This window comes from Salvia hispanica, chromosome 4 (assembly GCF_023119035.1).
Source record: "Salvia hispanica cultivar TCC Black 2014 chromosome 4, UniMelb_Shisp_WGS_1.0, whole genome shotgun sequence".
NCBI lineage: Eukaryota > Viridiplantae > Streptophyta > Magnoliopsida > Lamiales > Lamiaceae > Salvia > Salvia hispanica.
Window position 1 is genome coordinate 54,836,188 of NC_062968.1, and position 26,008 is coordinate 54,862,195.

General features: G+C 34.9%; 4 protein-coding genes across 5 annotated transcripts; 2 read left to right on the plus strand and 2 right to left on the minus strand.

Moving 5' to 3' along the window:
- Positions 1–2,171: 2,171 nt before the first annotated feature.
- Positions 2,172–5,374, plus strand: LOC125218393 (tubby-like F-box protein 6). Of its 2 annotated transcripts, XM_048120050.1 has the most exons (5): positions 2,172–2,798; positions 3,993–4,080; positions 4,206–4,338; positions 4,417–4,596; positions 4,749–5,374. In XM_048120050.1, exons 1-5 carry the CDS (start codon positions 2,478–2,480, stop codon positions 5,218–5,220), a joined length of 1,194 nt encoding a protein of 397 aa, XP_047976007.1. In that variant the 5' UTR covers positions 2,172–2,477; the 3' UTR covers positions 5,221–5,374. The 2 variants fall into 2 exon arrangements, with proteins under 2 accessions (XP_047976007.1, XP_047976008.1); XM_048120051.1 differs by lacking the exon at positions 3,993–4,080 and having other exon boundaries at positions 2,717–2,798.
- An 81-nt stretch (positions 5,375–5,455) lies between these two features.
- Positions 5,456–8,034, minus strand: LOC125218392 (inactive beta-amylase 9). Its single transcript, XM_048120049.1, has 3 exons — positions 7,587–8,034; positions 6,564–7,043; positions 5,456–6,483 (listed from the first exon to the last, which is right to left on the minus strand). The coding sequence occupies exons 1-3, from the start codon at positions 7,839–7,841 to the stop codon at positions 5,608–5,610; spliced, it is 1,611 nt and encodes a 536-aa protein (XP_047976006.1). The 5' UTR covers positions 7,842–8,034; the 3' UTR covers positions 5,456–5,607.
- Positions 8,035–11,107: 3,073 nt separating this feature from the next.
- On the minus strand, positions 11,108–16,383 carry LOC125221763 (probable serine/threonine-protein kinase At1g54610). The gene is made up of 8 exons (XM_048124003.1): positions 15,440–16,383; positions 15,055–15,339; positions 14,642–14,959; positions 14,177–14,404; positions 13,934–14,034; positions 13,664–13,781; positions 12,171–13,219; positions 11,108–11,474 (listed from the first exon to the last, which is right to left on the minus strand). The coding sequence occupies exons 1-7, from the start codon at positions 15,842–15,844 to the stop codon at positions 12,917–12,919; spliced, it is 1,758 nt and encodes a 585-aa protein (XP_047979960.1). The 5' UTR covers positions 15,845–16,383; the 3' UTR covers positions 11,108–11,474; positions 12,171–12,916.
- A 3,646-nt stretch (positions 16,384–20,029) lies between these two features.
- Positions 20,030–23,333, plus strand: LOC125217890. The gene is made up of 9 exons (XM_048119461.1): positions 20,030–20,267; positions 21,057–21,169; positions 21,444–21,616; positions 21,991–22,084; positions 22,227–22,337; positions 22,436–22,525; positions 22,670–22,755; positions 22,856–22,920; positions 23,040–23,333. Exons 1-9 carry the CDS (start codon positions 20,084–20,086, stop codon positions 23,144–23,146), a joined length of 1,023 nt encoding a protein of 340 aa, XP_047975418.1. The 5' UTR covers positions 20,030–20,083; the 3' UTR covers positions 23,147–23,333.
- Positions 23,334–26,008: the final 2,675 nt, after the last annotated feature.

Sequence of the window (26,008 nt, forward strand, 5' to 3'; positions counted from 1 at the left end):
TATAACCCAAAAAATACTCAATTTTTTTTAATTGGAAATGCCACACGTCTTTTAAAATATTGCTATGACAAAATCACATTTTATTTTTTGCAGTTAATCAAAGCTTCTGCAATAAGTACGTCATTTCGTTGGTCTTGATAACGTATTATTAGGGGTGAACGTTGGACTAATTTTAATAAAATTTTCAGAATATTGTATAAATTAATGTTTATATAATAAAATTATTCTAAAATTATGTGGAAATATAAAATCGTATTAAATGTTCGATTGTTTATAACAATTATTAGCCACGGTGCTGGATATGTCATGAATAGAAGACATATCTACACAATACTAATAATGATAATGATAATAATAATTTAATAATTTTATGGATAAAGTTGCATGTGGTGGTCTTAAATTAGAAGTCATGATTTTACAATGCAGTTGCTTTCTCTTATCATTATAAAATTGACAGCCAACAATAAAAAATCGACACCCCATAAAGCATTATTCAATACTCCATTATAAAGCTAACGACAGAATATAATTTTAACATAAAGTTTTGTTTCCTTAGTACACAATATTATGACATGACAAAAAAAGGTTAAGAATATTGTATGTAATTTCAATTTCAACTAATTTCATTTAGATGCAATAGAGTAACAATTAGTTATAAGAGAATTTAAATAAGATAAAGTACTCTCTCCGTCTCACAAAAGATGTCACACTTTCCTTTTTAGTTTGTTCCACAAAAGATGACACATTTTTCTTTTTGGAAAAAGTTCTCTCTCACATGAATATAAAAATTATATTTTCTCTATCCATTTAACACATAAAACAAAACCTCCTAAAATCTCGTGTCGTCCCACAAGTGTGACATCTTTTATGGGACGGAAGAGTAACATTTAGCCAATTTTGTATATGTATATATTTATATTTAATTTAATGGTGAATCTCGATGAAGTCGGAGACTATCGATTCTACTAGACCAGTTCATGACATCATGATTTAATATCGGTGATGATTTTTTAATTTTATTCGATTCCATGAGTTTTGTTGCAAAAAATTGAAGCTTGATAATCTTTATGATTTTTGGAACTTAAGTTAAATTAGTGGAAGATTAATGTGACATATAATAACAATTGTATTAAACCGTCTAATAGCAACATTATATAATAGTACAACTATTACTTGACTATATAAAATTTTTAAAAATACTCAAAATTAATAGAATCACCAAACGATTCATCCTTGCTAAACTAATCGACATTAAAACAAAATTAAAACATTAAAACGGTATTATAGTTGTAGTAGTATTACTACATGTTTGTATACATGCATTTAATATTATGGTGTACATTGAATAAAAGTTTATGCCAACTGGAAAGAAACAGAGATTAATTTAGGAATATGAATCAATTACGTGATGGGCATACTAATCAAATAAAATAATATTAAAGTCATTATCAAATAAATCTAGGCATTATTAAATTAATTGAATTTCTATTAGTAGTACACCTCAAAGGTCGACAAATACACCCCATTACTATTTTTCATGCCATCAAAAGCATTATTATTGTGAATAATTTATTGCAATAATTTGTAAAGCAATAAATATTTGTGTATTGCATCACTAGATTTACTACTACTACAATTATTCTTCCTTTTTTCATTGAAAATGACTATTGCATCCACCTTGAATTTATTATTTCTACCCTATCGTAGGTTATTAATTTAGACGTTATCCATATTTTTTTTCCTTTGAAAGCATAATATATCAATAGGGTTTGTGTTAAAATGACAACCCTCTTAAAGTGACATCGAGACATCACTTATACATCAATATTATAAACGTTACACAGCAATATTACAAACACTACACAACAATCTATAGATTGTTGTATAGTGTGTCGGATATTGCTGGACAAGAAAAATTACTGGATAAAGACCAGCAAATTGCTGGCCGTCTTTTTTGGGATCCTTTTTTTGCCACGTGGCAACTTATTATTCGTTCACGTGTACAAATGATTGGCTGGGAATAGTGGTATGGTGTTATTTTAAGGGGTAGTGGCACCCTAACGTGGCCCTATATTAATATTAGTCTTATAAATTAATATCTTGAATTATAAGAAATATAAAAAATTTAGTTATTCTATATCTATATTTTATTACTATTAATTTAAAATTGTAAGCGTTCAGATATATCTCGAATTCTCCATCGTTACTCTCGAAAAAGAAAAACAAAAAAAATCTCGATTTCTCAGCTCTCAAAAATCTCTTATTTGAGCCGTTTTCCTCTTCAATTTGGTGTGTTTCTCTCGTGTTTCTGGTGAATACAATCAATTCCAATATAGTTATATACGTGTAGCTTCGATGTGAAGTTTGAGCTCTGCATTTATGACTGTGAAGAAGCTGTGTTTGTTTGTTTGTGCGTGACATTTTGGGGATTTCGAATTGCGATTTGGAATAAAACCTAGCGGTGTTTGCGCGGCGCAATGATGAAGCTGGGGTTGAAATCACGGTCGCGGAGAGTGGTGCAGGACAGCTCAATGGCGGTGGAGAAATCGAAGGTTTTAATGGGCAAAATTAAAGGCGAATCGGATGAAAATTGCAGCTATTTTTGCTGGGCGAGTTTGCCGCCGGAGTTGTTGAGGGAAGTATTGATGAAATTGGAGGAATCGGAGTCGAAGTGGCCGGCGAGGAAGCACGTAGTTGCGTGTGCGGGTGTGTGCAAGAGCTGGAGGGAAGTGATGAAGGAGCTCGTCAAAACTCCGGAAGCTTCTGGAAAGATCACGTTTCCTATATCTGTGAAGCAGGTATGCTTCTTTTTATCGATTCCTTCTCCGGAAATTGATGTTTGTTGTGTTGGTTATCTGCTGCATTAACACAATTTGCCGGATATGTTGAGAAATTCATCATGAATTTGGGGGTAAACGTGGTGGTGGGATTAGAAAATGCAATTTTGCAGTAGAGAATTCAGACTTGTTTATAAGAAAATTGTTTTGGGGATTGTAATCTGGGGGATTTGATGGTGCTTTGAATGATTGGTGATTTAGCCTTGGAGATTTCTAAAGCCTGTATCTGGAAGAAGGGTTTTAGTTTTCGTTCTTCGACTTAGAATCTCGAGGTTTCCTGGTGAATTCAGAGGAGACGAGAAGTGTGGAAACAGGGATATAGCTACATAAATGATTGGCATTGTTTCCCAGCTTGATTGTAAGGGATGGTGCTAATTAGTTATGGTGGCTTAGTGATTCATATTCAGTTGAATCATGAATGCAGAAAGATTATTTCTTTCTTCTAGTATTGAGAGAAGACTAAATTACTAACGATGAACTGATCTGGAGAGAAATCACTTTTGCCTTCTCATGAAAATGTTTGATTATTGAGAGTGTGAGAAGAATTGTTCATGCCCATGATTCGATTAAAGGTTTATTCCAGCAAAATTTAGTGTATCCAAAAAAAATATGTGCTTTATGCATAGGTTTGTTAACTATTTAAAGAATATTCAGTGTTTTTGTGAAAAATCTGTCTCTTCTTGCTCCTTGGACTTCCTCTCACATTTATGAAGCTTTCCAGATCCAGAAAGTTTATATGAACAGTATGATATGGTATATATATAGTTCCTGAATACTGATATGGCTCGTGAAAAATAGACTTGCCAGTAGCATTAGTTGTGCATGGTTTATTCTGGGAGGATAACATGGTCATTATCAATTTGTAGGCAATCTTGTTTACATTGGTTCAGTAGTTCTATTTCGAACTACCTTCTCTCCGGGAACATCTTTTTCGAAATTTCATAAGATATTTTGGCATTTTCGCTCCATGTTTTGTGATGGCTGTGCATGTGAAAGGAGAATATTCCAAAATTTTGTTGGCATTCTTGATTCTTGTGTTTGCAATCAAGAATCCTCATTTGTTAAATGGATATTCAAACGGATAAACTTTGTGATTCAAACTTAGCTTATAGTTACATGTTTTGATTCCACTAAGAAATCTCCGTTTTTCTGCAGCCTGGCCCAAGAGAATCTCTTATGCAGTGCTTTATAAAAAGGAATCGGTCAAATCAAACATATTATCTTTTTGTGAGCTTAAGTCAAGGTGAATGGTGTTCTCTTAGCTGGTTTCCTGCCAAATACTTTTTGCAAATGCTTTCTTCTTGATTTATATTGAGCATACATTTCATTGCTTTTTTCTTTAACATCCTCCATTGTTATCTGTGGCAGCACTTGCTGATGATGGCAAGTTTCTTCTTTCTGCTCGTAAGTGTAGGCGGCCAACATGCACGGATTACATGATCTCTCTGCACGCAGATGATAATACTTCAAAGGGAAGTGAAACGTATGTGGGAAAGCTAAGGTGAGTGTCTATTTTTGCTACTAATAATTGCGAATTTTATGTTAAGAAAAAGAGAGCTAAATATCGTTATCTCCTCAGATCAAATTTTCTTGGAACCAAGTTTGTCGTGTTTGATGCTCTTCCTCCCCATTCCGGAGCAAAGATGGCAAAAAGCTGGTCCACCCGCATGGTCGGTTCAAAACAGATTTCTCCTAAGCTTCCTGCGGGAAACTATACTGTTGCTCACATCTCATACGAGTTGAATGTGTTGGGAGCCAGGTAAATTTATGTTCTCGCAATTGCTGAAATTTTATGTTTTATCACCATTCGATATAGGCTTTTATCCGGATCTTGAGTTGTCAGACTGGTGAACAGAAGCTTTTATGTTTTCCATAATAAGTTGAATTCATCAATATACTTAATATGTGCAGAGGTCCAAGAAGAATGCATTGTGTTATCGACGCAATCCCAGTTTCCGCCATTAAACCTGGAGGCGTTGCTCCAACACAGACATACTTCCCTCTAACCAGCGTCGACTCCTCTCCCGCTCTCCCACTTTTCGGCCTAAAATCGAGCTCTTTTAACAAATCCTCTTCCGGCCTGACAAGCAACCATGCCGACAGCCCCCTCGTCTTAAGAAACAAGGCCCCGCGTTGGCACGAGCAGCTCCAGTGCTGGTGTTTGAACTTTCATGGCCGTGTGACTGTTGCATCGGTCAAGAATTTCCAGCTGGTTGCTTCCCCTGAGAACGGTGAGGCCGGACCAGAACACGAGAAGGTCATCCTTCAGTTCGGGAAGGTGGGGAAAGACGTCTTTACAATGGACTATCGCTACCCGCTCTCAGCCTTCCAGGCGTTCGCCGTCTGCCTCAGCAGCTTCGATACAAAAATCGCGTGCGAGTAAAAGTGGTTTGCTGGGGCTAAGAGTGGTGTCCATGTAAAGAGATGTACGATTCTTAACCACCTTTGTTCAATCGAATTATTACTATGTAATGTAAAGAATATTGTCTCTGTACAATCAATCCTTTTTGTTATGAAATTTGCCAAAATGGTGTGAAGAGATAGATATCAGCATGCTAAACTTTAATGAAGAAATATAGAGTGAAGGTGAAGAATATATGAGATATGACACCATGATAAATATCTAAAAATACTTCAAAATTGATTTATCAAGGGTTTTACAACATAATTGTTTCTACTTGTAATTTTGTATATACTGCCCTCCACTGATTAACAGAGAGCAAAATCATAGCAGTACTATCATAATTTACATACACAGCAACTTCAATATTCAAGCCGTCTGCATCTGCATACTCATACCAGAGAGCGATTCTGCACTTTCCTCATCTTCCATGGCCAAATCGTCGACCAACGGAGCCGGCTCGTTGAGGCCGCGGACGAACTGCGTGAAGCGCGGGAAGTGCTCCGGGGAGAAGAACTCCGCTCCCATTCTTTGATATGTGAACAACTTCGCCACCACATTTTCGCCCATCAAGTTCTTGCTTATTTGCTCAAAGCTCCTCGGGGCGCCACAGGCCAACGCGTTCTGCCCGGACACGACGGTCTTGTGCTTCTTACAACTAGCCTGCATCGCTGCCAGTAGGGTTTCCGGGCTTGACCAGGACTCAGCCGGCTGGCGGTCGTCTGATAGGTCGAAGCCTGGTAGTATCACCTGGCACGAGTTTCTTGAGAACATCTCAGCAACGGCTCCGTATCCGTCTCTCCCCGCCGTGTTGTAGAATCCAGCTGTTAACTCCGAAGGGTGCGACCGTGCTTTGCTCCACGAGTGCACCAGAGGGATCTTCCCCGACAACGAGACAGGGTCGTCACTGAAGGTTGAGGCAGCCATGGAGAGAACTCGATCCCCATGTGATATCAGTTGGCTGGAATACCAAGATAGGAAGAAATCGCCATACTGATTCTCCCAAGCCCCGCCGTTCTCCGCAAAGAACCCTCTCGCCATCGGAGACTCGTCGTAGCCGGGAGCGTCGTGGGGGCCACCGAGCCCCCACAGAGGGTTCCCATGTGATTCAGCATGCTGCTTCAGCTGGCTGAGCATATTCACGTCGTAGCATTGGAACTCTCCGGATCCAACGAGACTTGCACTCGTTGCCCGTTGGGATGGATACCGCAGTTCCCCATCAGGTCCGAGACCAATTGTCAAGCCCTGTATACAATGAAAGTCAGACATATCAGCAACTAAAACAACTTCTTGACATATGAGTATCAAAGTAAACGAGCCTCTACCGTGATCGTGGAGCCCATGAAAGGCGAAAACGAGGATTTGAAGCTCTCGAGGAACTCCTTGTACACTTCAAGTGGAGTCATTCCATCTAAAACAGGAACATCATCCACACCTAATGAGAGACAATCTTTATACTGCTGGCCCGATTTATCTGTAAAGTAAATGCTCGGGTCCGATTCACCAATCAAGGAAACCCATTCTGGGAGGGGCAGCTTGGGATCTTTGGAGGCATGGAAACAAAGAGATACATGAAGCTCGAGATCTAAACTTTTCACCATTTCGACTTCGGCTAGGTAGCTCGACCATTCGTACTTCCCCCTTGCTTGCTCAGCTACACCCCACCACACCGGGAGCTCCACACCGTCTACCCCTAACAACTTCAGAGCCTTGAGCCCTGCAGCAATGGCCCGAGCATGGTTGATCGAGTTGCAGCTGGAAACAGTGTCAAGTGGCAAGCCGACATACAGCTTTGTACCATCAATCTGCAAGCACATTAACATGTAAAATTAGTCCATTTGTCTCTTCTTCCATTTGCAAATTCACAGATAAAATAGCAAAAGTAATACAATATAGATTAAATTACTAAGCATTAGCACCAAAACCTATATCAAACACAGAAATGGCAAAACCAAATGCATATGATAATTCAATATAAATATATGTAAGTAGGAGACAGGCTTCACTTTCTTCCTGTCTTACAAAATCCAAGGTCACTATTTCACAACCAAATATTATAAGAAAAACAAGAAAGATGCATTTTTTTAGGTTATTTCAGCCTATTTAAACACAAACATATTTGAAGACAAGTTCCAGAGTCAATTGATTAACAGAATATACTGAAATCCAAGGTCACATTTTTACTAGCAAATACTCCAAATAAGAAAAAAAAGAAAATAAGGAGTAATTTATTATGACTAACTGCATATACTGAAAAAACACTCCTCTTACATAACAAACAATTCATGGATTACTATCAAGAAAAACTCAAACCATAAAAATAACAAAATTGAAAAACAAGGACTCACGGTTGTGTTTGTTGCAGTATTTGAAGCTTTCTGATAAACAAGAGGTTGATTTTGAGCAGCAGAAGATGCCCTAAGACTAAGAATTGCAGATCTCGAAGGCCATAAAAATCTTCGGCTCTGAACAAGATTGCACCCCTTTGAATAATTCTTGAAATTCAAGATGTTAGAATTCCAATTTTTTCTAAGATTGCACAACGCAACATTATCAATCCTTCCAAGATTAAGCTGTGAGCTCCCAATCACGGACACCTCCATACTTGCAAATATCCCAAATGGAAATTAATTAAATTATTTGCAAGATTTTGGGAAAATTGGGAATTTATGTAAAAGTGAAAAAAGACTGAGTTTTTAGGGGGATTTGTCAAAGAAAATGGATGAAATCCCACGAAGGTGATTTTTCTTTGATGGGTTTTGATCGAAATTGTGAATTGGAGGGGAAAATGTGAGATTGAATGTTTGGAAGTGGATAGGATTTTATAGAAATATTTGTATGCATTAAAAGAGAAAAGATGGATGGGGCCCATTTGGAAAAAGAAAAAAGAGAAATCGATATATCACAGCTTGTGTCATGGCTGAAGTGAAACCTACGACAGCCGCATAATAATTGATTTCCAACTTTTCTTCTTTTCTTTTTGTTTTTTTTGTGATTAGTCAAAATTAGCATTTCATTATTTCATTTATATTATGTGGAATTCATTATCACCATCCAGATTTCTGTAACTGGAAATTGAGAAAATGGAGAAGACGACTATTTGGGCTTTTACTTTGTTACTGGGCCTTTTGTTGACTAGGGTTGTTTTATAACATTATAAACAAAATAAAATAATGAAATTAATTGGTATTTTGACCGATTTGATAGTATGACAAATTAATGTTGTAAAAAAGCTAGTTAAAAAATATACTAATGACATTAATTTGTAAAATTATTTTCTTACATTCCTAATAACAAATTATAGTTATTGCTAACTTTTATGTATCAATATTTTCTTAAAAATTAAGGGATACTCTCAAAAAATTAAGGAATAATTCAATTTCAACTACAACTAATTTAAATAGTAGCAGTACATTTCAATTCCGAATTGAATTGAACTGACGCTTTGATTTTCTCAATTGTAACAACTTTTGTCATAAAAAGAAAAGTATTCTTTGTTGTCGTAAAAAGTATTTTTCTCAATTAAACTTATTGAGAAACTTATGCTCGAAATCAATGTCAATTTCTTTAAAAATATTTTTCATGAGCAAACAGAGTATATATAAGAACTTTCTCAATGCAAAATGTTAGTAAGAAAATAATTTTTAGATGTTTAAAACGGCAATAAGAGATTAAAAGGTTGACATGCTTTAGAATTATTTTTCTCAATAATTTTTTCTTTCTATCTTTTTTATTTTACCCATTACTCCATACATTAAAACTCATATTGTTTCGTAAATATATAGTTTTATGAGAATGAAAGAGTATATAATTCTTTAGGTATATTTCATTAAAAGTGATTTGAGTATAATTTGGAACTATGAAAAGGCAACTTTATTTCTTAATTTATATGTTCGAATTAAACTTGTAATGAGAAGAAGAGAATGACAACAAATTTAAATTTGTGACAATTAATGTTGAACTGTCAAAGTAATAGTACTACCAAATTCTTCTCATGAAAAAGAAAGAGCAATGCCACTCGAATAAATAATTCAACTTTGGATGACTAGATAACTCGTATTAGTGAGATAAAATAAAATAATAAAAATTGGATAATTCATAATTGTGACCAAGTATAATTTGGATAAAAAAAAGTGGTGACATGTAAAGTGCAAGTTGGAAAAATGGTCGCTAAATAAAGGGCAAAAAAAAGGGAAACAAAAAACTAGGAATTATTGTGTGACACCCAATTTAACGACCACATTCTTTTTATTTTTATTTTGACTATTTCTCGAAATAAAAGTTAGGTGTTACTGGATGACAAAATTCTGACGCGTATTCATGCATATTTTTCCTCATTTTATTATTTGACCGTTTATTTAGAATTATTTTACACCATGGAAACACTAAATCATTGTAAGCCTCAAAATCTTGCAGCTTTGTCATTTTTTGTGTGTGGAGGTGTTGTATTGTTTTTTTTTTGGCTATTTTTCATCATTTTGATTTAGATTTGGTTATGATTTGAGATGTTGTATGACTATATGTATGATATTCTTGTTTTATTCATCTCTTAATCGTACATATTAGGTCGGGTGTTCGATCTATGTAATATCACTTGGGTTTTGAACTTTTGATTATATGTGGTTAAAAAAGTTATAGTGAAATATTATAGCGTATTTATTATAGCGTAGTTGGTAATTGGTAATAAACTAATACTCCTTCCGTCCCATTAAAAATGCAACGTTTACTTTTGCGCACTTGCTTTGAAAAAATTATACTCCCTCCGTCCACGAATAAGAGTTCCGTTTTTCCATTTTTTGGTCCAAATCCACGAATAAGAGTCCCGGTTCATAATTACCATAAATGGTAAAGAGGCCCCACATTCCACTAACTCATTCCACTTACATATCATTTAAAACTAATATATACAAGTGAAATCCATATTCCACTAACTTTCTTCTTTCAATTACTTTTCTTTACATTTCTTAAAACTCACGTCATTTAGAAATGAGACTCTTAATGTCGTGGACGGAGGGAGTAATAAATAACTAAAGTAGTGAAAAAATAAAGTAAGAGAGAGAAAATGTAGAGGAGAGTCCCCTTTATATTATTCTCTTTTTTACTTAATTTTTTCTCTACTTTAACTATTTATTACTCCCTCGAAGTCCCATTTCGTGATCAGTTGACTTTTTCTGTCTCTTTTTGTAAAAATGATAAAAAATAGTTAAATAAGAGAAATGGTAAATTAAGATAGAGAATAATATAGAGAAGAGTCTTATCTACGTTATTGTCTCTCTTACTTTACCATTTCTCTACTTTAACTATTTTTTATCATTTTTACAAAAAGATGGCTGAAAAGTCAATGGAACTGCTAAAGCGGTACGGAGGGAGTTTATTTTTTCAAAACATGTGTGAAAAAGCAAATGTTTCATTTCTCCGTGTATTTTACATTAAATAAACATATAAAATAGAGTATAAATAAGAGATAAGTGAATAAATATAAAATTTTGGTTCTCAAATGGGATTCGAAAACAAGGCTAAAAATCCATAAATAAGAGATGCACGTATTTTCAATTAATTTATTTTATATTTCAATTTGTTAGTGACTAATTAACACAACTAAATCAACTTACTATAAAATTGATATGAGCACGGATTGCTCGTAGTTTTTTGCGATTATTTCTATCCACCCCATGTATTTAATTATACAATGATAATTATAATCGTGGTTTTTAGATATTTGGCATATTATTAATCACATGCATTAGTTGCGTATAAAGTGTGTCACACATTAATTTAAAATTTCAAAATCATACTCCACAACATATTCATTCTCATAGTCGTATATACATAGGTGGACATAATTAAAACATTTAAAAAACCAATCTAATTTGTGAGACAAACATTATTGATATCAAATTAAAAATGCGACAACAAAGGTGTAGATACACATAATTAAGTCATAAACAAAAGGGAAAAACATTATTTCAGTGAAGAAAAATGCATAAAATCATCTATAACTATAAGGAGGCGGTGGCGGTTCGTCAGAGTAACCATATGGGCCGGGGTGACTATATGGGCCTGGTGGGCCCGGTGGGCCTCCTATAACAGAGCCCATTATCCCATGATGGTGATGCCCGGTGACCACCGTCGGCGGCGGCGGTGGTGGTTCCGGCGATCCATACGCCGGCCAGGGAAAGCTACGCTGCCCCCCAAAGCAGTCTTCCAACAGCCAGCAACAAGAGAATACATAGCAGCTACCACATGCAAATTAATTCAAGAAAACACAATTTTTTTCTCTTTTAAAAAAATGAAAAATGTAGAGCTTTCAAATATGAATTAAATTTTAATAAGTAAATGGGCTGGTTTGATTAAATATCTGGTCAATCTCATTATTTAAAAATACCTAATTAGTACCGCCTCCGTTCCGTCCCACAATAATTGTCACTTTTATTAAAGAAAAATTGGTAGGATAAGTTGGTGGAATGTTATACCCACTTTTTTATATTAGTTTTATAATTTTTTTATATTGGTTTTTATAATAAAATGTGAGTTCAGTGAGTTGATAGGATGTAAGACCTACTTACTATTTATAATAAAAAAAAATGAAGTGTGACAATTATTGTAGGATGGACGTGTATATTATAATTTTGATATTTTTTTTCAACTAATCATTTGCATAGATCTGGGAGAAAGTATGTGTAAATTGAACACTAAAATACTAGGAGTATTATACACTAAAATACTAGGAGTATTTTTCATATTCAATTAATAATTTTTATGAGTGATATATAATTTTTTTAAAATATCAATTCCGCTTCCAAATCATGTACTATTATTTCCTTCAAAATCTATATAATGATACAATAAAAAAATGGGAGATTGACCATAATTTTACAAACTTCATGATTTTCTAATGATTTACCAAAAAAATGGAGAGAAGAAATACTGACCAGGAACAGATAGCAGTGCACAAGTTGTAGAAACAACCATGTAGTAGGCTCGATCTCCGGCCCGGGCCCGGGCCCGGCCCACCATGCCCACTCAGTGGCTTCATAACTTCAATTTTTTGCCTAAATATGAAACCCAAATAAAATGAAAATAGGGAGTGTTTGATTGTATTTATGTGAGTATGAGACGGTGGAATTTGGAACATATTGCATGTTGTTGCATGAACATGTCCACGTATCATTTATTTAAACAACATAAACTCCACATTTTCCTTTTCTATTGGCTTTCTCTTTTCCTATGTTTTTGCAATTTTATTGCTCCCATCTCATAAGTATTTTAATTTTTTCACCTATCTTTTCTCTTCACAAATTCAATAGATGGAGGTTGAATTTTACACAATTATCCCTCCATGAGCTGTCTCCAACTTAATTTCCAACTTTCATTAAATTTCTACACCATGTAACACAAAATCAAGAATCCTTAAACTAAAACAAACTAATTTCCCCATCAAGAAATATGCAATATTGTTGCAAAAGCTTAAAAAAAATGAATTAAGTTTTGACATTAGAAATGTATAATAAAAGTAGTCTGTGTTGCAAAATAAAGAAATGACATCAACAAGAAGATATATTTTCACATATGTTACCTCTTAAAACAGTTTGGAAAAATTTTCCCGCCAAAGATGATACACTATAACACAATAATCTGCACCTTCTTTCAAGCATGTGATGAGAGAGTGTGTGTTCCATTACAAGTCTTGGCTCTCCTTATTCCGGCTCGAGTTCTTGTCCTTCCGACTATCCTTCGATGGTTTCGACCTCCTTCTTGGGGCTCCGACGCCAGCAGGATCCGCCAACGGGCCGGACCAAGTCTGCATCGGGTCTTTAGGGTACGAGAAATTAGTCGAGCTGAAGGGTATGTCGGGAGGATCAAAGTTCGGATCGAGGTGCTGAGATGCCCCCAGAGGGTAGCCAAGCCCTCCGTCCTGGTGCGGAGGAGGGAACTTCTCGCTCTTGCTCTTTGCGTTGGCGTGGGAAATCAGACGCCGTCTCTGCTTCAACAAGGCAATAGTTACTCCCAAACCAGTGTTTATAAATGCCACTAACGGGTAGTGATAAAATGCAAACTCGTATATTGTACAAAATCCAAACTATGATCTGGACCGTCAAAAAATATCAACAGTTGACAAAATAGTAACAATAAAAAATGTCAACACAATATCTACACAGCATCAACCGTTGACACTGTGTTGAAATTTTCTGTTGCTCCTATTTTGTCATCTGTTGACATTTTCTAACAGTCTAGATCGTTTGTACAATATTTAGAGTTTGCATTTGATTACATTCTTGGCACTAACTATGTCAAATACATAGAATGATAGAAATCACCGGGAGAAACACAATCCATTGAGATACGTATGGAATGTGTAACGAAAGAGATGGTACGAAAAAAATGCATAAACGTTCCGAATAATAGAAGAAGTTTAACAGCTTACATCAATATTAGACTGAAGCTCAGCATTGGCTTCGGGAGCAGGAACTCCCCGCATTGCCCTTTCACGTGCCCGAGGTTTCTTTGCACCGTCAGCATGAGTTTTACCAGCAGCTCTTAGCCTACAATCGTGCAAACCATGCCGTTAGGTTTCTTAAAGCAACACATAATAGATCACAGTAAACAAAAAAGGGAAACAAACTGCAAAATCAGAGCAAAATCAAGACAACTACAATGGTAACACAGAATTTTGTATGGTGATAGTTTTCCAGACCTTCGAGCTTCTTCATCACGACGCTTGGCATCCATCTCCTTACTAGGTGGATATTTCGGAAGGCTGGAAGGTTCACACGCATACGGCTTGGTTGTGAAAAACTGCAAGAAGGCAAATAGAGAATCCATGTTATTGTCTTTTATCTCCAAATGTGATCCTCACAAATACATATCGATTGAAAGAATAAACAGATTTAGCAGTTTCTAGTGTGTGGAGAGAAGATAGGTAGGCAGAGAAGCTTACTTCACTCTTCAGCGCAGCCGTAGCAGTTTGTCGTTCGCTTGGATCAATTGCTAGTAGAGTATCAATCAAAGACAATGCTGACTGAGGGAAATCTTTAAACGTCTCCTTTATGCATCTTTTATACGAATTCTGTGGTTTGAATATGGTCGCATGAGGAAGCTTCGACTTCTTCCAATATTCTTCAGGTGGAGAACCGCATAGCTTGAAGATCCTGTGAAGTTGTTCCACCTACGCTTACAATAATAACGTCGCGTTATGGCTATAAAATCAACAGTGACACTAAAAATTGACCTAAAGATTCAAGAAATACAAGTGAGCATGTTAGATTCAACCATTCAAGATATAAGAATACAGCAAAACACGCCAGAGACGACAATCAGTCTCACCGATGATCATGTGAACAAGCAGGAGTTAGTATGAATTGTTTTCAATGATCGGTTTAACATTGATAAAATAAAAGGTTACCTCTGTCCGGCCCGTCATGATTGGCTTCCCGGCAAATAGCTCTGCTAAAATGCAACCGGCACTCCACAAATCAATACCTACACCATAGTGGGTGGCCCCTAGAAGCAGCTCGGGCGGCCTATACCACAGAGTGACCACACGGCTAGTCATGGGCTGCTTGTGATTGGGATCAAACGTGGAAGCCAATCCAAAATCGGCTATCTTAAGAACTCCTCCATCGCTGATGAGGAGATTCGAGCCCTTAATGTCTCTATGCAAGACGTGGCGGTTGTGACAGTGTTCAAGGCCAGACAACAGCTGATTCATGTAGCACTTGACCTAACATACCAATCAAACTATTGAAACATAAGGAAAACAGTTTCGAATCTCCTAGCAGTCGAATTAATAGAACAAACAGAGGCAGATCACCACACCTGAGGTTCTGTAAACTTGATCCCGGGATTTGAAACAAGACCAGCCAGATCATGCTCCATGTAATCGAAAACAAGGTACAAACTACACGACATCCTTGATGTCGCTAATCCTTGCAGTTTCAGCACATTGGGATGATCCAGACGACGCAGGATCAAAATCTCCCTAGCCATGAACCTCACACTCTCGGGCTCCAAATTATCAAATCTAACCTTTTTTAAGGCCACAACTTTCCCCGTTATAGCGTCTCTAGCTTTATACACATTACTATAAGTACCTTGCCCAATCTAAAAACACAACATAAACAGGAAAAAAACCATTAATACATAAAATGAAATAGCACAAAAACAGAAAGTAGCAACCAAACCACATTCATTAGCCACTTGCCTTATCAATCTTTACAAACGAATCAGCACGACGAGGCGTCCACCCATTGATCGCCTCGCCTGCCACAGCAGAGAGCCAAGAAGGCCATCCAGCAGCCACTTGCTCACCATGGACATTCTTAGGAGGATTGCTCAGCCTCGGATTCGGCCTAGACCGTCTCCTCTCGCCTCTAGGCTGCCGAGCACTCCCTTCCTTCCTCTCCTCCTTATCCCGGCCATTCGGAGCCTGGCTTCCACCATCAACACCAACACTAGCAGCCTCTCCTTCTGCCTTATCTACTGATCCAACAACTACCTTCTCCTTCCTCCCAGAATCCCTCTCTTCCCCTCTCCCTCTCCCCTTTCCAGCTACATCTCCACTACCTCGCTCAGACGACGAAATCTCTTTCCCAAATACACACCCCATTTCACAATAACCCTAACTCTCATATCTCACCACACAACATAATCACACAGCTCATTCAAAACCCCAAGAAATCAAAGATTCACCATAAAATATTCAAGGCTCAAACCAGATCAATCAAATTTGGGCAAATTAGGCAAATGGGCAGCCCTAAATTCAATAAAAATGAAATCTTTACCAAGCAATTCCTAACTAAATTATGATCTTGCACTCCGGTGAGAAGAATAAAGGAAAGGGGAAAAGGGGAAATGTTCAATTAAGTCGCTGCCCCAAAAGAAGAAGCAACAATTATGATTTGAACAAACCCCACAGCTTATGGAGCAACAAGAATAATTAAGAAGCAAATATACCTACAAAAAGCAAAGACAGTAATACTATTATACAGTGAAAAAAAAAATACTTGTAGTGGTTTGATTGCTCTCTGCTTTGTGTGGGACTGAAGATAGATCACAGTGAGCTTACGCAAAAAGGGAAAATTCCTCACTGTTCAGTTTGTCAAAAATTGGGAATTTTTTTTTGAATTGGTAAGAAAAAATGAAGTCTTGAAAATGATCAAGCAGCAGATCTACTCTACTGTAAGAAGATGTGTGTTTGTCTTAGAGAGAGAAAGATAGAGAGAGAGAGATGTAAATTGCTGACGTGTGCAGTAATAAGTCAACACAGCTATACTAATATTTTGATTTTATTTTTAGGAGATGTTATGATAAATATTTTAGGTAAATCTTTCTTTAAAGAGAAATTAAACTGTGAAGATACAATTAATTTACAAGTAAGGAAAAGAGGAAAGAAAATGTTTGTTTGACTAAGTAGGACCATAGTTTCCTGTTCATTTTCAACCAAACATATTTTTTAGTAGAATTAATTTATGTTGTAAATAGAAAATGTTAGTGCGCCAATAAAAATGACTTCTAATTAAAATAGCTTTTAATTGGTTGGGTTTTTCTTTTCTATAATGGGAGACCTTGTATACTTTGATTTAAGTGAAGATTTGATTCATATAAAAATGTTTAGAGATCATACACTTTATTATATTTAGTAGTACAACTAATCAACTATGTATTGAGATTAGCAATTTTAATAAAGATTGTTGAATGGTGAATAATTGAATATATAAAGAAACTGTCATATAAAATAATGGCCCAAGATTTAACATGATTGAGATTAGGTCAAACTAATTCGTAATATACTATAGGTAGCATTTAGTCATTCCACCGGTTTAATTAAATATTTCCATTTTAGGTGTTTTAGTTACGAATTTCAATATTCTTTTACCTTATTTACGAGACACTTGATTAAAAAATGGATATGATCTTATCGTTTTTTAATCATGATTTTAAGGCCTAATATCTTTTTCATGGTATAGTTTATTTCACTGTGAAGAATAATTATAATATCCTATAAGTAAATGCGTTTTGACAACTGTGAAAATCAGTTTAGAAAAAAGTCAATATAATATCCAAGTTGATAGAACATTAGACCTTATTAAATTTGAGTGATGCTTAAAGGGTATAAATATGTAGTACTAGTTTTTTGGATGAATATATTTGTCAAATTTGATTTTCATAATTATGGGGATTGATTGTTACATTAAATAGTCAGAACATAAAATATAATTGTAAAAAATAGAAATAAAAGTATATCATAGAAACATTATGTCAAAAAAAAATTCCTTTTTTTATAATAGCATCTTGCTTGGTAAATTAATACTCGTAAATTGAATTTTTCTATACTAGTGTTGAAATTTGTGATAGTAGAAAATTAAACTTTGCCCGACAGGGCGTAACTCAGTTGGTTTCGGAGAGATAGATTTGCCCCAGTGAACAAGGCTCGAGTCTAATGACTACCTGATTTAATTACATCCTCCTAGATATCTAGTAGACATAGTGAAAAATTTAACAAAATTAATTTTCATTATATAAAAACAAGAGTCTATATTGCGATACGAAGGGAGCACGCTTTAATTCTCAAAATAAAGTGATATATATAGCTACAAAAGTGCAAAAGCTTTCTAATGAATCCAAGGTTGTCCCCCAAATCATTTTATAGCTTAACAAATATTAATAGCACATTTTACATATTTCACATTATTATAAGCATGCATGTCCCTCATCACTATGCTTCGAACATTTAATTATTTAGGATACGTATTTGAAACCACTAAAACTAAAGGTTATTGTTCATGATTCAAATTTATCGTCACAAGTATTTTATATTGTACACGGCTGGTTCTGTGGACGAAAAATATGACTTTCATTTTATTAAACTTTTTATAAGTGACTATATTTTTTTCGACCAATAATTAGATCAAAATAAATAAATAATAAATCACAACTTAGTTGATAAGATATTGTTCGTTTATTAGTAAGTTAGCATTCGAGCTCAAGTATGTGTGCGTGTGTGTGGGTTGCAACTAAATAAATTGAACCAAATGAACATTTTATAACTTGAAATATCATCTTATATATAAAACTATATAAGCTAGAGTAAGCATAAGATATTGTCATAAAAATTTTGATGGTTTGAATTTTGAAATACTCGAATACTAGTTTATATTGTTTGGAAGAATAAAAGGAAGAATATTCATCTATATATATCTGATATGGTATGAGTCATGACTCATGACCCAACATTATTAAATACATGGGTTCAACTATTTGAGCTGTTAAATCTTTATATACAATTATGAAAATGATATATAAACATAATCTTTGATCGTATTGACATTATTGATGATGTTGACACATGCTATTTTGTTATATGTGTCAAATGTGTCAACAAAGACATTCACTTTATATGAAAAATATAAGTTGGGATAAATTTGACATTGACTCAATAAGAGGCCTTTCATGATGGCATTTGTACAAAATTACCAAAATATACATCAATACTAGTATAACTGATTGTCTACGTTCCAAGTTCAACATCAACAATATATATTAATATAAAATTAGTACATGATTAGGTTTGTTTAGGTAGGTTAAGTTGTTACTTAACACATTGTCATTTTATCATGCCTTTCAATCATGTGTTTGGCAGCATATATGTAAGAAGCATGACAGTTAGTTGGAAATAAAACGACAAAGTCATGAATTTTGATTAAATGTTTATCATTATAAATTTAAACATTAATAGTACTTAATTTAATATACTCCGTATTATTTTTAACGTTTTCGTGCAATTGTCTCATGGAGTTAGGTTAGCAACTAGGGCGTAATCAAACGCCGAGAGCCTCTAAACAATTATAATTTCAAAATAAGGTAAATGTGTATCAATTACATCCAAAGTTACATTAACATCAGCGATTGATCAACGAAACATATTAAAGAATCAAAAGTGGATCAATGAAACATGATTCAAGGAATAAGAAGGTTGTTGTTGCCGTTGAAAGACAACGGCGTGATGATCATCACTGGTAATAGGTACTACTAATAAACTAAGAATGATAATATATTCTAGTTATAATGGATTAAGATAGAAATTGTCATACCTATGAAGTCAAAAGCAACTCCAAATACTGAATACTCCCTCTGTCCCGGATTAGGAGTCACTTAATTATTATGGCTCGGGTTTTATGAAAGAGTTGAAGTGTGTAATAAATGAAATGAGATGATGGAGTGTGTAATAAATGAAGTGAGATTGATGAAGGTGAGTCCCTTTTGACTTTTTGGATTAAAAGATGTTTATTTGTTTATTTTAATGTAGATAATGACATTTTAATGTAATTTTGATGAACAATGAAGTAAAATTGTATGATCAAATATGAAAAATTCTAAATGTGACTCTTAAACTGAGACGGACTTTTATCGCAAAAAGTGACTCTTAATCTGGAACGGAGGGAGTATTAATGTAGTTTTTTTATCCTCATGACCAACTATGAAATCGATTGATTCATCATTCCAACTAAATCCTATAAATAAGGAAGAAACACCAACAAATGCAAAAAACTAGAACTAAACACCCAAGAAAAATAGTATACTTATGAACAAAATATTTTTTTATTTGAAAGAAAATATTCAAATTGAAAAGTTTATTATTCTATCGAAAATTTTCTCAGATAGAAGTGATACAGGTAGATTAACAGTCCAGCTGTCGAATTCCTAGTGGCTAAGAGGATTTCGGCCTCTGCAGTTGATGCGCCTCCAATTAATCACAGTTTATGAATTGATTGAAATCCGAAGCCTGTTTCTCCCACATTAATCGTATCGATTATTCCACAAAGAAAATTAAAAAATCTGGAAAAAAATGAGCAGTCTAACCAACTGCACTGACTTCATCGCGAATGTTCTTAGGCCTAACAACCTCAATTCTGCTTCCCTTCCGTTTCCCGCGACCTTCAACCCCAATTCCTTCGCCCGGACTCCTCTCACGACGTCGTTATCCATGGACGCAGCCGCTTCTTCCAGAGCTAGAGCTTCATCCACCATCGGTACTCTCAATTGAGTTAAATTATCGCTTGAATTGAATATCTCCTTCGATTGTGTTACAAAATTACAATTGAGATTATCGCGGAATACGTGGATGATTGAATTTTTGCAGAATTGTGCTGAAGTGTATTGCAGCTGAGCGTTTGCTCGCATTTTACGAGATGTTTTTGGTGAATGATTGCGTTAGGATTAATTCTTCGAGCTCATCGTGTGAAGGAGTGGATCGTATTCGTATATGTTATGTGAATACTTGAGATTTGAGGGTTGTATTGTGGTGCTCTGTTTAATTGTATGTTTGTGGATAAGGCTGTATTCTTATGAGATTGTTTTGGATGATAGTTGATTTATTTTAATTCATTTGTTCATGTTTGTTTTTTGTTTTGATGAAATGACAAACTGTGGTTGACCGTTTTTTTTGTGATATTTCTCTGGCTTCAGCATTTACCTAAGAAATGATGACATCGGCTTGAGAATATCAGAGAGAGCTAGTTTGTTTTTCACTCTACTCTATTGATACTACAGTAGCCTTATGCTTGCTCGCAGCTTCGACTCTGACACAAAATTCACAATGCCTAGTTTCTTGGAGGGATTTAATCAGTTTGTGTGTTTATGCTGTTATTGGCTGGTTTGTTATGTGAATTTTGTTTGTATAATTGAATGAACTATAATTTAGTGCAGATGCAGTGATGCCTTGTGCTTGTGATGAAAAGTAGTAGTACTGTTTGTGTTTGCAAGGGTGTTTTGATTCAAGTTGTTAATCAGTCTATTAAATTTGTGCTTAATGTCCGAAGGTGCGCCTGACAACAAATTGGAAGCTTCATCTACTGGAGCAGTTGGAGCTAATGACTTGTTGATAGTTGGACCAGGAGTTTTGGGGCGTATAATAGCTGAAAAGTGGCGAGAGGTAATTTTTGGACCAAATATACGATGAGTATTATTGTTTGCTGAGTTTTCTGCATTAAAACAATAAAATCTATCTGGTGGAGCTGTGCCATGTGTTGTAACTTGATCTGGGAAGCTAAGTTTTTAACTTGATCTGCCTAAATTTAAAATTGTCGTTGAGATAATTTATGAATTCAGGCTTTATCCTAGTGTTATGGGCCTTTGCCTTTTTACATTGTTGTCCTGTATGTCAAAACTGACAAACTTCTCTAAAGGTGAGCGCTTGAATGTTGCAGGAACATCCAGGTTCTCAAATTTATGGACAGACTCTTACGAGCAATCATCATGAAGAGTTAAAGAAGATGGGGATTACTCCATCTCTGAAGGAAACCAAAGTAACTCATAAGTTTCCCTATGTCATCTTCTGTGCTCCTCCATCTAGAAATGTAGATTACCCTGGTGAAGTCAGGTAAGCATAAGAAAGTCTTGAATTCACAGCATGCAGGTTCTATACATTCTTTTTGCAGAGTTTAAGAGCAATATGTAAATATTAGAAAAATTGCAGCAAATGATCCCCGTTGGAAGTCACTTAGGACTGTAATGGGTTTATTTTTTATGTTAACAATGCATCTGACTGACTGTACTCGTCAATCAGATAAGTTATACTCGTCAAAGCTTAGGATTGGCCGATAGGGTTACAATAGCATGTCTTTGTGTTATCATTTTAATACACCAAAATATATTTATTTAATCATGATAAGTTATTTATATTTACTCTATGTACTAATTGGTAACATAATAGAAGCCAAGTTCTAATTTATTTTGTGTAACCAATTTCAATAGAGAAGCAACCTTAAATTGGAATGGTGAAGGGTGCTTCCTTTTTACTTCAAGCTCTGCTCCATATGACTGCAATGATAATGGATACTGTGATGAGGTATGTAATCTGCCTGACAGGCAACTTTCTGATTACAATCCTTTCAAATAGTAAATCTGATATATATTCCTATGTTGTCTTTATCTCAAAACTTCAATATATGATTCTACTCTTTACATGATGAGTTTTAATTGCTCTATAGGACACTCCAGCCGTACCCATTGGGAGAAGCCCCAGAACAGATAATCTACTCAAATCGGAGAAAGTTGTGCTGGAAGCTGGTGGCTGTGTTGTTAGACTAGCTGGACTTTATATATCCTTCCAAGTGTTACCTAGGGTTGAATCTGCTCATATCTTCAAAGTTATGGTAATGGAAATGCAGTGTGTAAGAACAACCTTAACTTGCATTACAAGGTAGATAGAGGTGCCCATACGTACTGGTTGGAGAAAGGGACTCTTGAAGTTCGGCCAGATCACATCCTTAATCTCATACATTATGAGGTAATCCCTGTCAATCATGTTCACTGCATGATTAGTTCAAATGACTTTTAAACTTATCATAAGGATTTTTCCCCTTATTGTGGTTTAGTTTGGTTCATTTGTCTGCCAATATGAATTAGTGCAATGTTTCATGTTCCTCCACAGGATGCTGCTTCACTGTCAATTGCTATACTAAAGAAGAATCTTCGTGGTAGGATTTTTCTTGGCTGTGACAATCACCCTCTGTCCAGGTTCCCATTTAACTCAATTTTCATAAGATGTACATCTAACAGAATCAGCATAAATGAAATCAAAGCACTGTTGCTAATATGGCATGTTATATGCATTCAGGCAAGAAGTAATGGAATTGGTTAACAGGAGTGGAAAGTATGATAAGAAGTTTGACGCATTTACAGGTAAACTTGCATATCGGGATTGTGTCACTCATTTATATAAGGGTGCGTTTTGCAAGTTTCTAAACACCCCATTTGAGAACGCTCCGACTTTATGACATTTTCTTTCTATTGGTTGGCAGGAACATCAGATCCTCTAGGTAAGAAATTGAACAACTCTAAAACTCGTGCGGAACTTGGATGGGAGCCAAAATATCCTAGCTTCGCACAATTTCTCGAGACTCTGTGAGTAGGTCGTGCGAAAGACTCCTCATAGAGTGACTGACTTAACGACCTGGTAGCGTGTACTGAGCGCTGACCGTTAAGTATAATTTTTATCTGAATCACGCTACCAGATGTTACATTCTTTTGGAGTTCTCAAATATTTGCACCTTTGGTTCAAAAATCACTAATCATATTAAAATTCCTTACCTAAATACTGCTGGATTCATGTGGTTGTTTAACGCCTTTTATAGTGGTAAAAATGATGGCATTATTAAATTTGACTGCCAAAGCAATTTTAATCCGATTAGTAAATTAAACATCATTAATTAATCACTTAAACAGTAGATTAAAGTTCACTTTTGGTTGTAAACGTATAAGCATTTTATGTTTTTGTCTAATAACATATCAATATTTTGCTATTTTGTACCATAACATTATGTTGCTAGCTTTGAGTGCTAAACCTTATAAATGACTTGTCTTATTGTGCTCCATTTCACGGTATACCACATTAATGCATCATTTCACGGTATACAAACGCAGTCACTTATTAAAAAAAATTAAGATAAAAAAAAAAAAATCGATTGAATTTTAATCTTCAAGATGGTGTAGATATTTTGTTGTATATACAAACGCAATCACTTATTAAAAAAAATTAAGATAACAGAAAAAAAATCGATTTGAATTTTAATCTTCAAGATGGTGTAGTTTTATCTACATGTAAAATGACGAGAAGAAAAATATTGTCAAAGACTCAAAATATGTCAGCAACCCAACTTGATAAAACATGGAGTTCGTATGTCCCACGTCAACCAAAACATTATAACTCATTCCTGAATTTTTTGGTGGTTTATACGAGCTACTACTCGATGTGTATAAACCATGCCTTTAATTCTATATCTTATAAAAAAAGTATATTCAACCAATACTTATAACTAGAAGCAATAAATATCATAACAAAACTATATAGTATATGTGAATGTCTATTTTGTTCATTTTATTATTATATCACAAAGTAAAAATGATACTTGTAATGGATTATCATTGTATATCCCATTGTCATTGAATTTTAAAATTGCATTGTCATTCAATGCTATTACTCGTTCCGTCCCTTAAATTTTATCTCACTTTGATCGGGTGTGAATTTTAAGAAATGTAATTAAATGTGAGTTGAAAAAGTTAGGAGAATGTGGATACTACTTTTATATATTAGTTTTATAATAAAATATGAGTAAGAATGAGGTAGTGAAATATGAGGTCCACTACCAAAATGGTAAAAAGTGAAATCAACAAATTTTGTGGGACGGACGAAAATGAAAAAATGGCACAAACTTTCAGGGACGGAGGGAGTATATATACTAAGGGTGTGTTTGGTCTGTATCTATGATGCCTGACTGCTAATGATCCATTGCTAGTGTTTGGTCTGTTACTTATTGTATCTGCATGACCCGATAAAAAAGGAAAGACTCGAGTTATGTAAGCCTTAGTTAGAGTTGCCCATGGTTCATGAACCGGCGGTTCCGGTTTTGCGAAATATGGAGCCGGAACCGAACCGTGATGCTGTTTCACGGTTTCGGTACCGAACCGCCAGTTTTCGGACGATTCGTAGCGGTTTAGGTTCGGTTTTGTGGTTTTTTTCCTTTTTTTTTTTGCCATGTAGTTTGGAATTATAAAATAAATTGTAACAAGAAAATAGATAGTTTAAATTGAAGTAAGATGAGTAAGGTGAAAATGATATCAAATTTACAATTTACATATACAAATTACAATGTGATAAAATTTACAGACAAATTACAATGTGATAAAATTTACAGAAAAATTACAGTGTGATATACTACAAGTGTCGTAATTTACAAACAAATTTACACTTGTAATTTACCACAAGTGATATGCTACAAGTGTCATAATTTACAAACAAATTAACAAACAAATTTATACTTGTACTATTTTACAAGTATCGTACTCGTCTAAACGTAAATAAAAAAAACATGAAATAGGGCAAAAAAAGGAAAAAATTAGTACTCCATTATAAAGTTATTTTTGGCTGCAAAATTTTGTCCCACATGATTCTTTCCATGGATGTTACCAAATCCAAAAATGAAAGTTACTTATAAAAGTATAAAACTCAAAAATCGGATCATTCAACTATGTTCTATTTAATGGAGTATAGTTTTAATATAAGGATTAACTATGTTTAAATTTATCGTTGCATTGGTTAACCGGCAGAACCGTGAAACCGGCAGTTCGGTCGCGGTTTCGGTTCGAAAAAATTGGAACCTGAACCGAATCATGATTCTAAAATTCACGTTTCGATTCGAGATATATTTCGCGATTTCGGATCGAAACTGTAACCGGCGATTACGGTTCAGCGGTTAATCGCTGATTCGGTAGACCTTGGACAGGTCTCGCCATAATTGCTGGTTTGTGTATCTACCTAGTATAACTGATTGTGACATGTATCAAGGTGGCCTACTCGAATTAGGTTACACTATTGAAATGACTCCAAGTTTTGCTCTAAGGTACTACTGAGGGCATTTCTCTCTATAGAAGTACTGAAACCAGAAAATGAATGAAACGTAAAATTACTTATGCAGTTAGTGCCAATCTAAAACATAGTGTTCTTTACAAAAATCCTAAATGCAAAATCAAACACACCCTTTTAACTCATAGTCAATTTTAAAGCATATAGAACCATAGATTTATTGTCATTGATGTTATACATTTTCAATGCCCTAGATCTTTGTTAGATTTTAATTCTTTGATATTTATTTTTTATTACAATTTCTAATTAGATTTTTATCTATAAATGAATAGACTAAATGCAAGTCATATTTCATTGCATATTTGACTACCAAATACTTATATTTTGCAACCTTATGATGCAGCTCAA

Coding starts and splice junctions, on each gene's coding strand:
- LOC125218393 (XM_048120050.1), top strand. CDS start 2,478: ATGATGAAGCTGGGGTTGAAATCACGGTCGCGGAGAGTGGTGCAGGAC. Junction 2,799..3,992: donor TTCCTATATCTGTGAAGCAG/GTATGCTTCTTT, acceptor GTTTTTCTGCAG/CCTGGCCCAAGAGAATCTCT. Junction 4,597..4,748: donor TTGAATGTGTTGGGAGCCAG/GTAAATTTATGT, acceptor TAATATGTGCAG/AGGTCCAAGAAGAATGCATT.
- LOC125218392 (XM_048120049.1), bottom strand. CDS start 7,841: ATGGAGGTGTCCGTGATTGGGAGCTCACAGCTTAATCTTGGAAGGATT. Junction 7,044..7,586: donor ATACTGCAACAAACACAACC/GTGAGTCCTTGT, acceptor ATGTGCTTGCAG/ATTGATGGTACAAAGCTGTA. Junction 6,484..6,563: donor TCATGGGCTCCACGATCACG/GTAGAGGCTCGT, acceptor CATTGTATACAG/GGCTTGACAATTGGTCTCGG.
- LOC125217890 (XM_048119461.1), top strand. CDS start 20,084: ATGAGCAGTCTAACCAACTGCACTGACTTCATCGCGAATGTTCTTAGG. Junction 22,085..22,226: donor ATAATGGATACTGTGATGAG/GTATGTAATCTG, acceptor ATTGCTCTATAG/GACACTCCAGCCGTACCCAT. Junction 22,526..22,669: donor TTAATCTCATACATTATGAG/GTAATCCCTGTC, acceptor GTTCCTCCACAG/GATGCTGCTTCACTGTCAAT.
- LOC125221763 (XM_048124003.1), bottom strand. CDS start 15,844: ATGGGGTGTGTATTTGGGAAAGAGATTTCGTCGTCTGAGCGAGGTAGT. Junction 14,960..15,054: donor TCAAGTTTACAGAACCTCAG/GTGTGGTGATCT, acceptor TTGGTATGTTAG/GTCAAGTGCTACATGAATCA. Junction 14,035..14,176: donor CGGCTGCGCTGAAGAGTGAA/GTAAGCTTCTCT, acceptor GCCTTCTTGCAG/TTTTTCACAACCAAGCCGTA.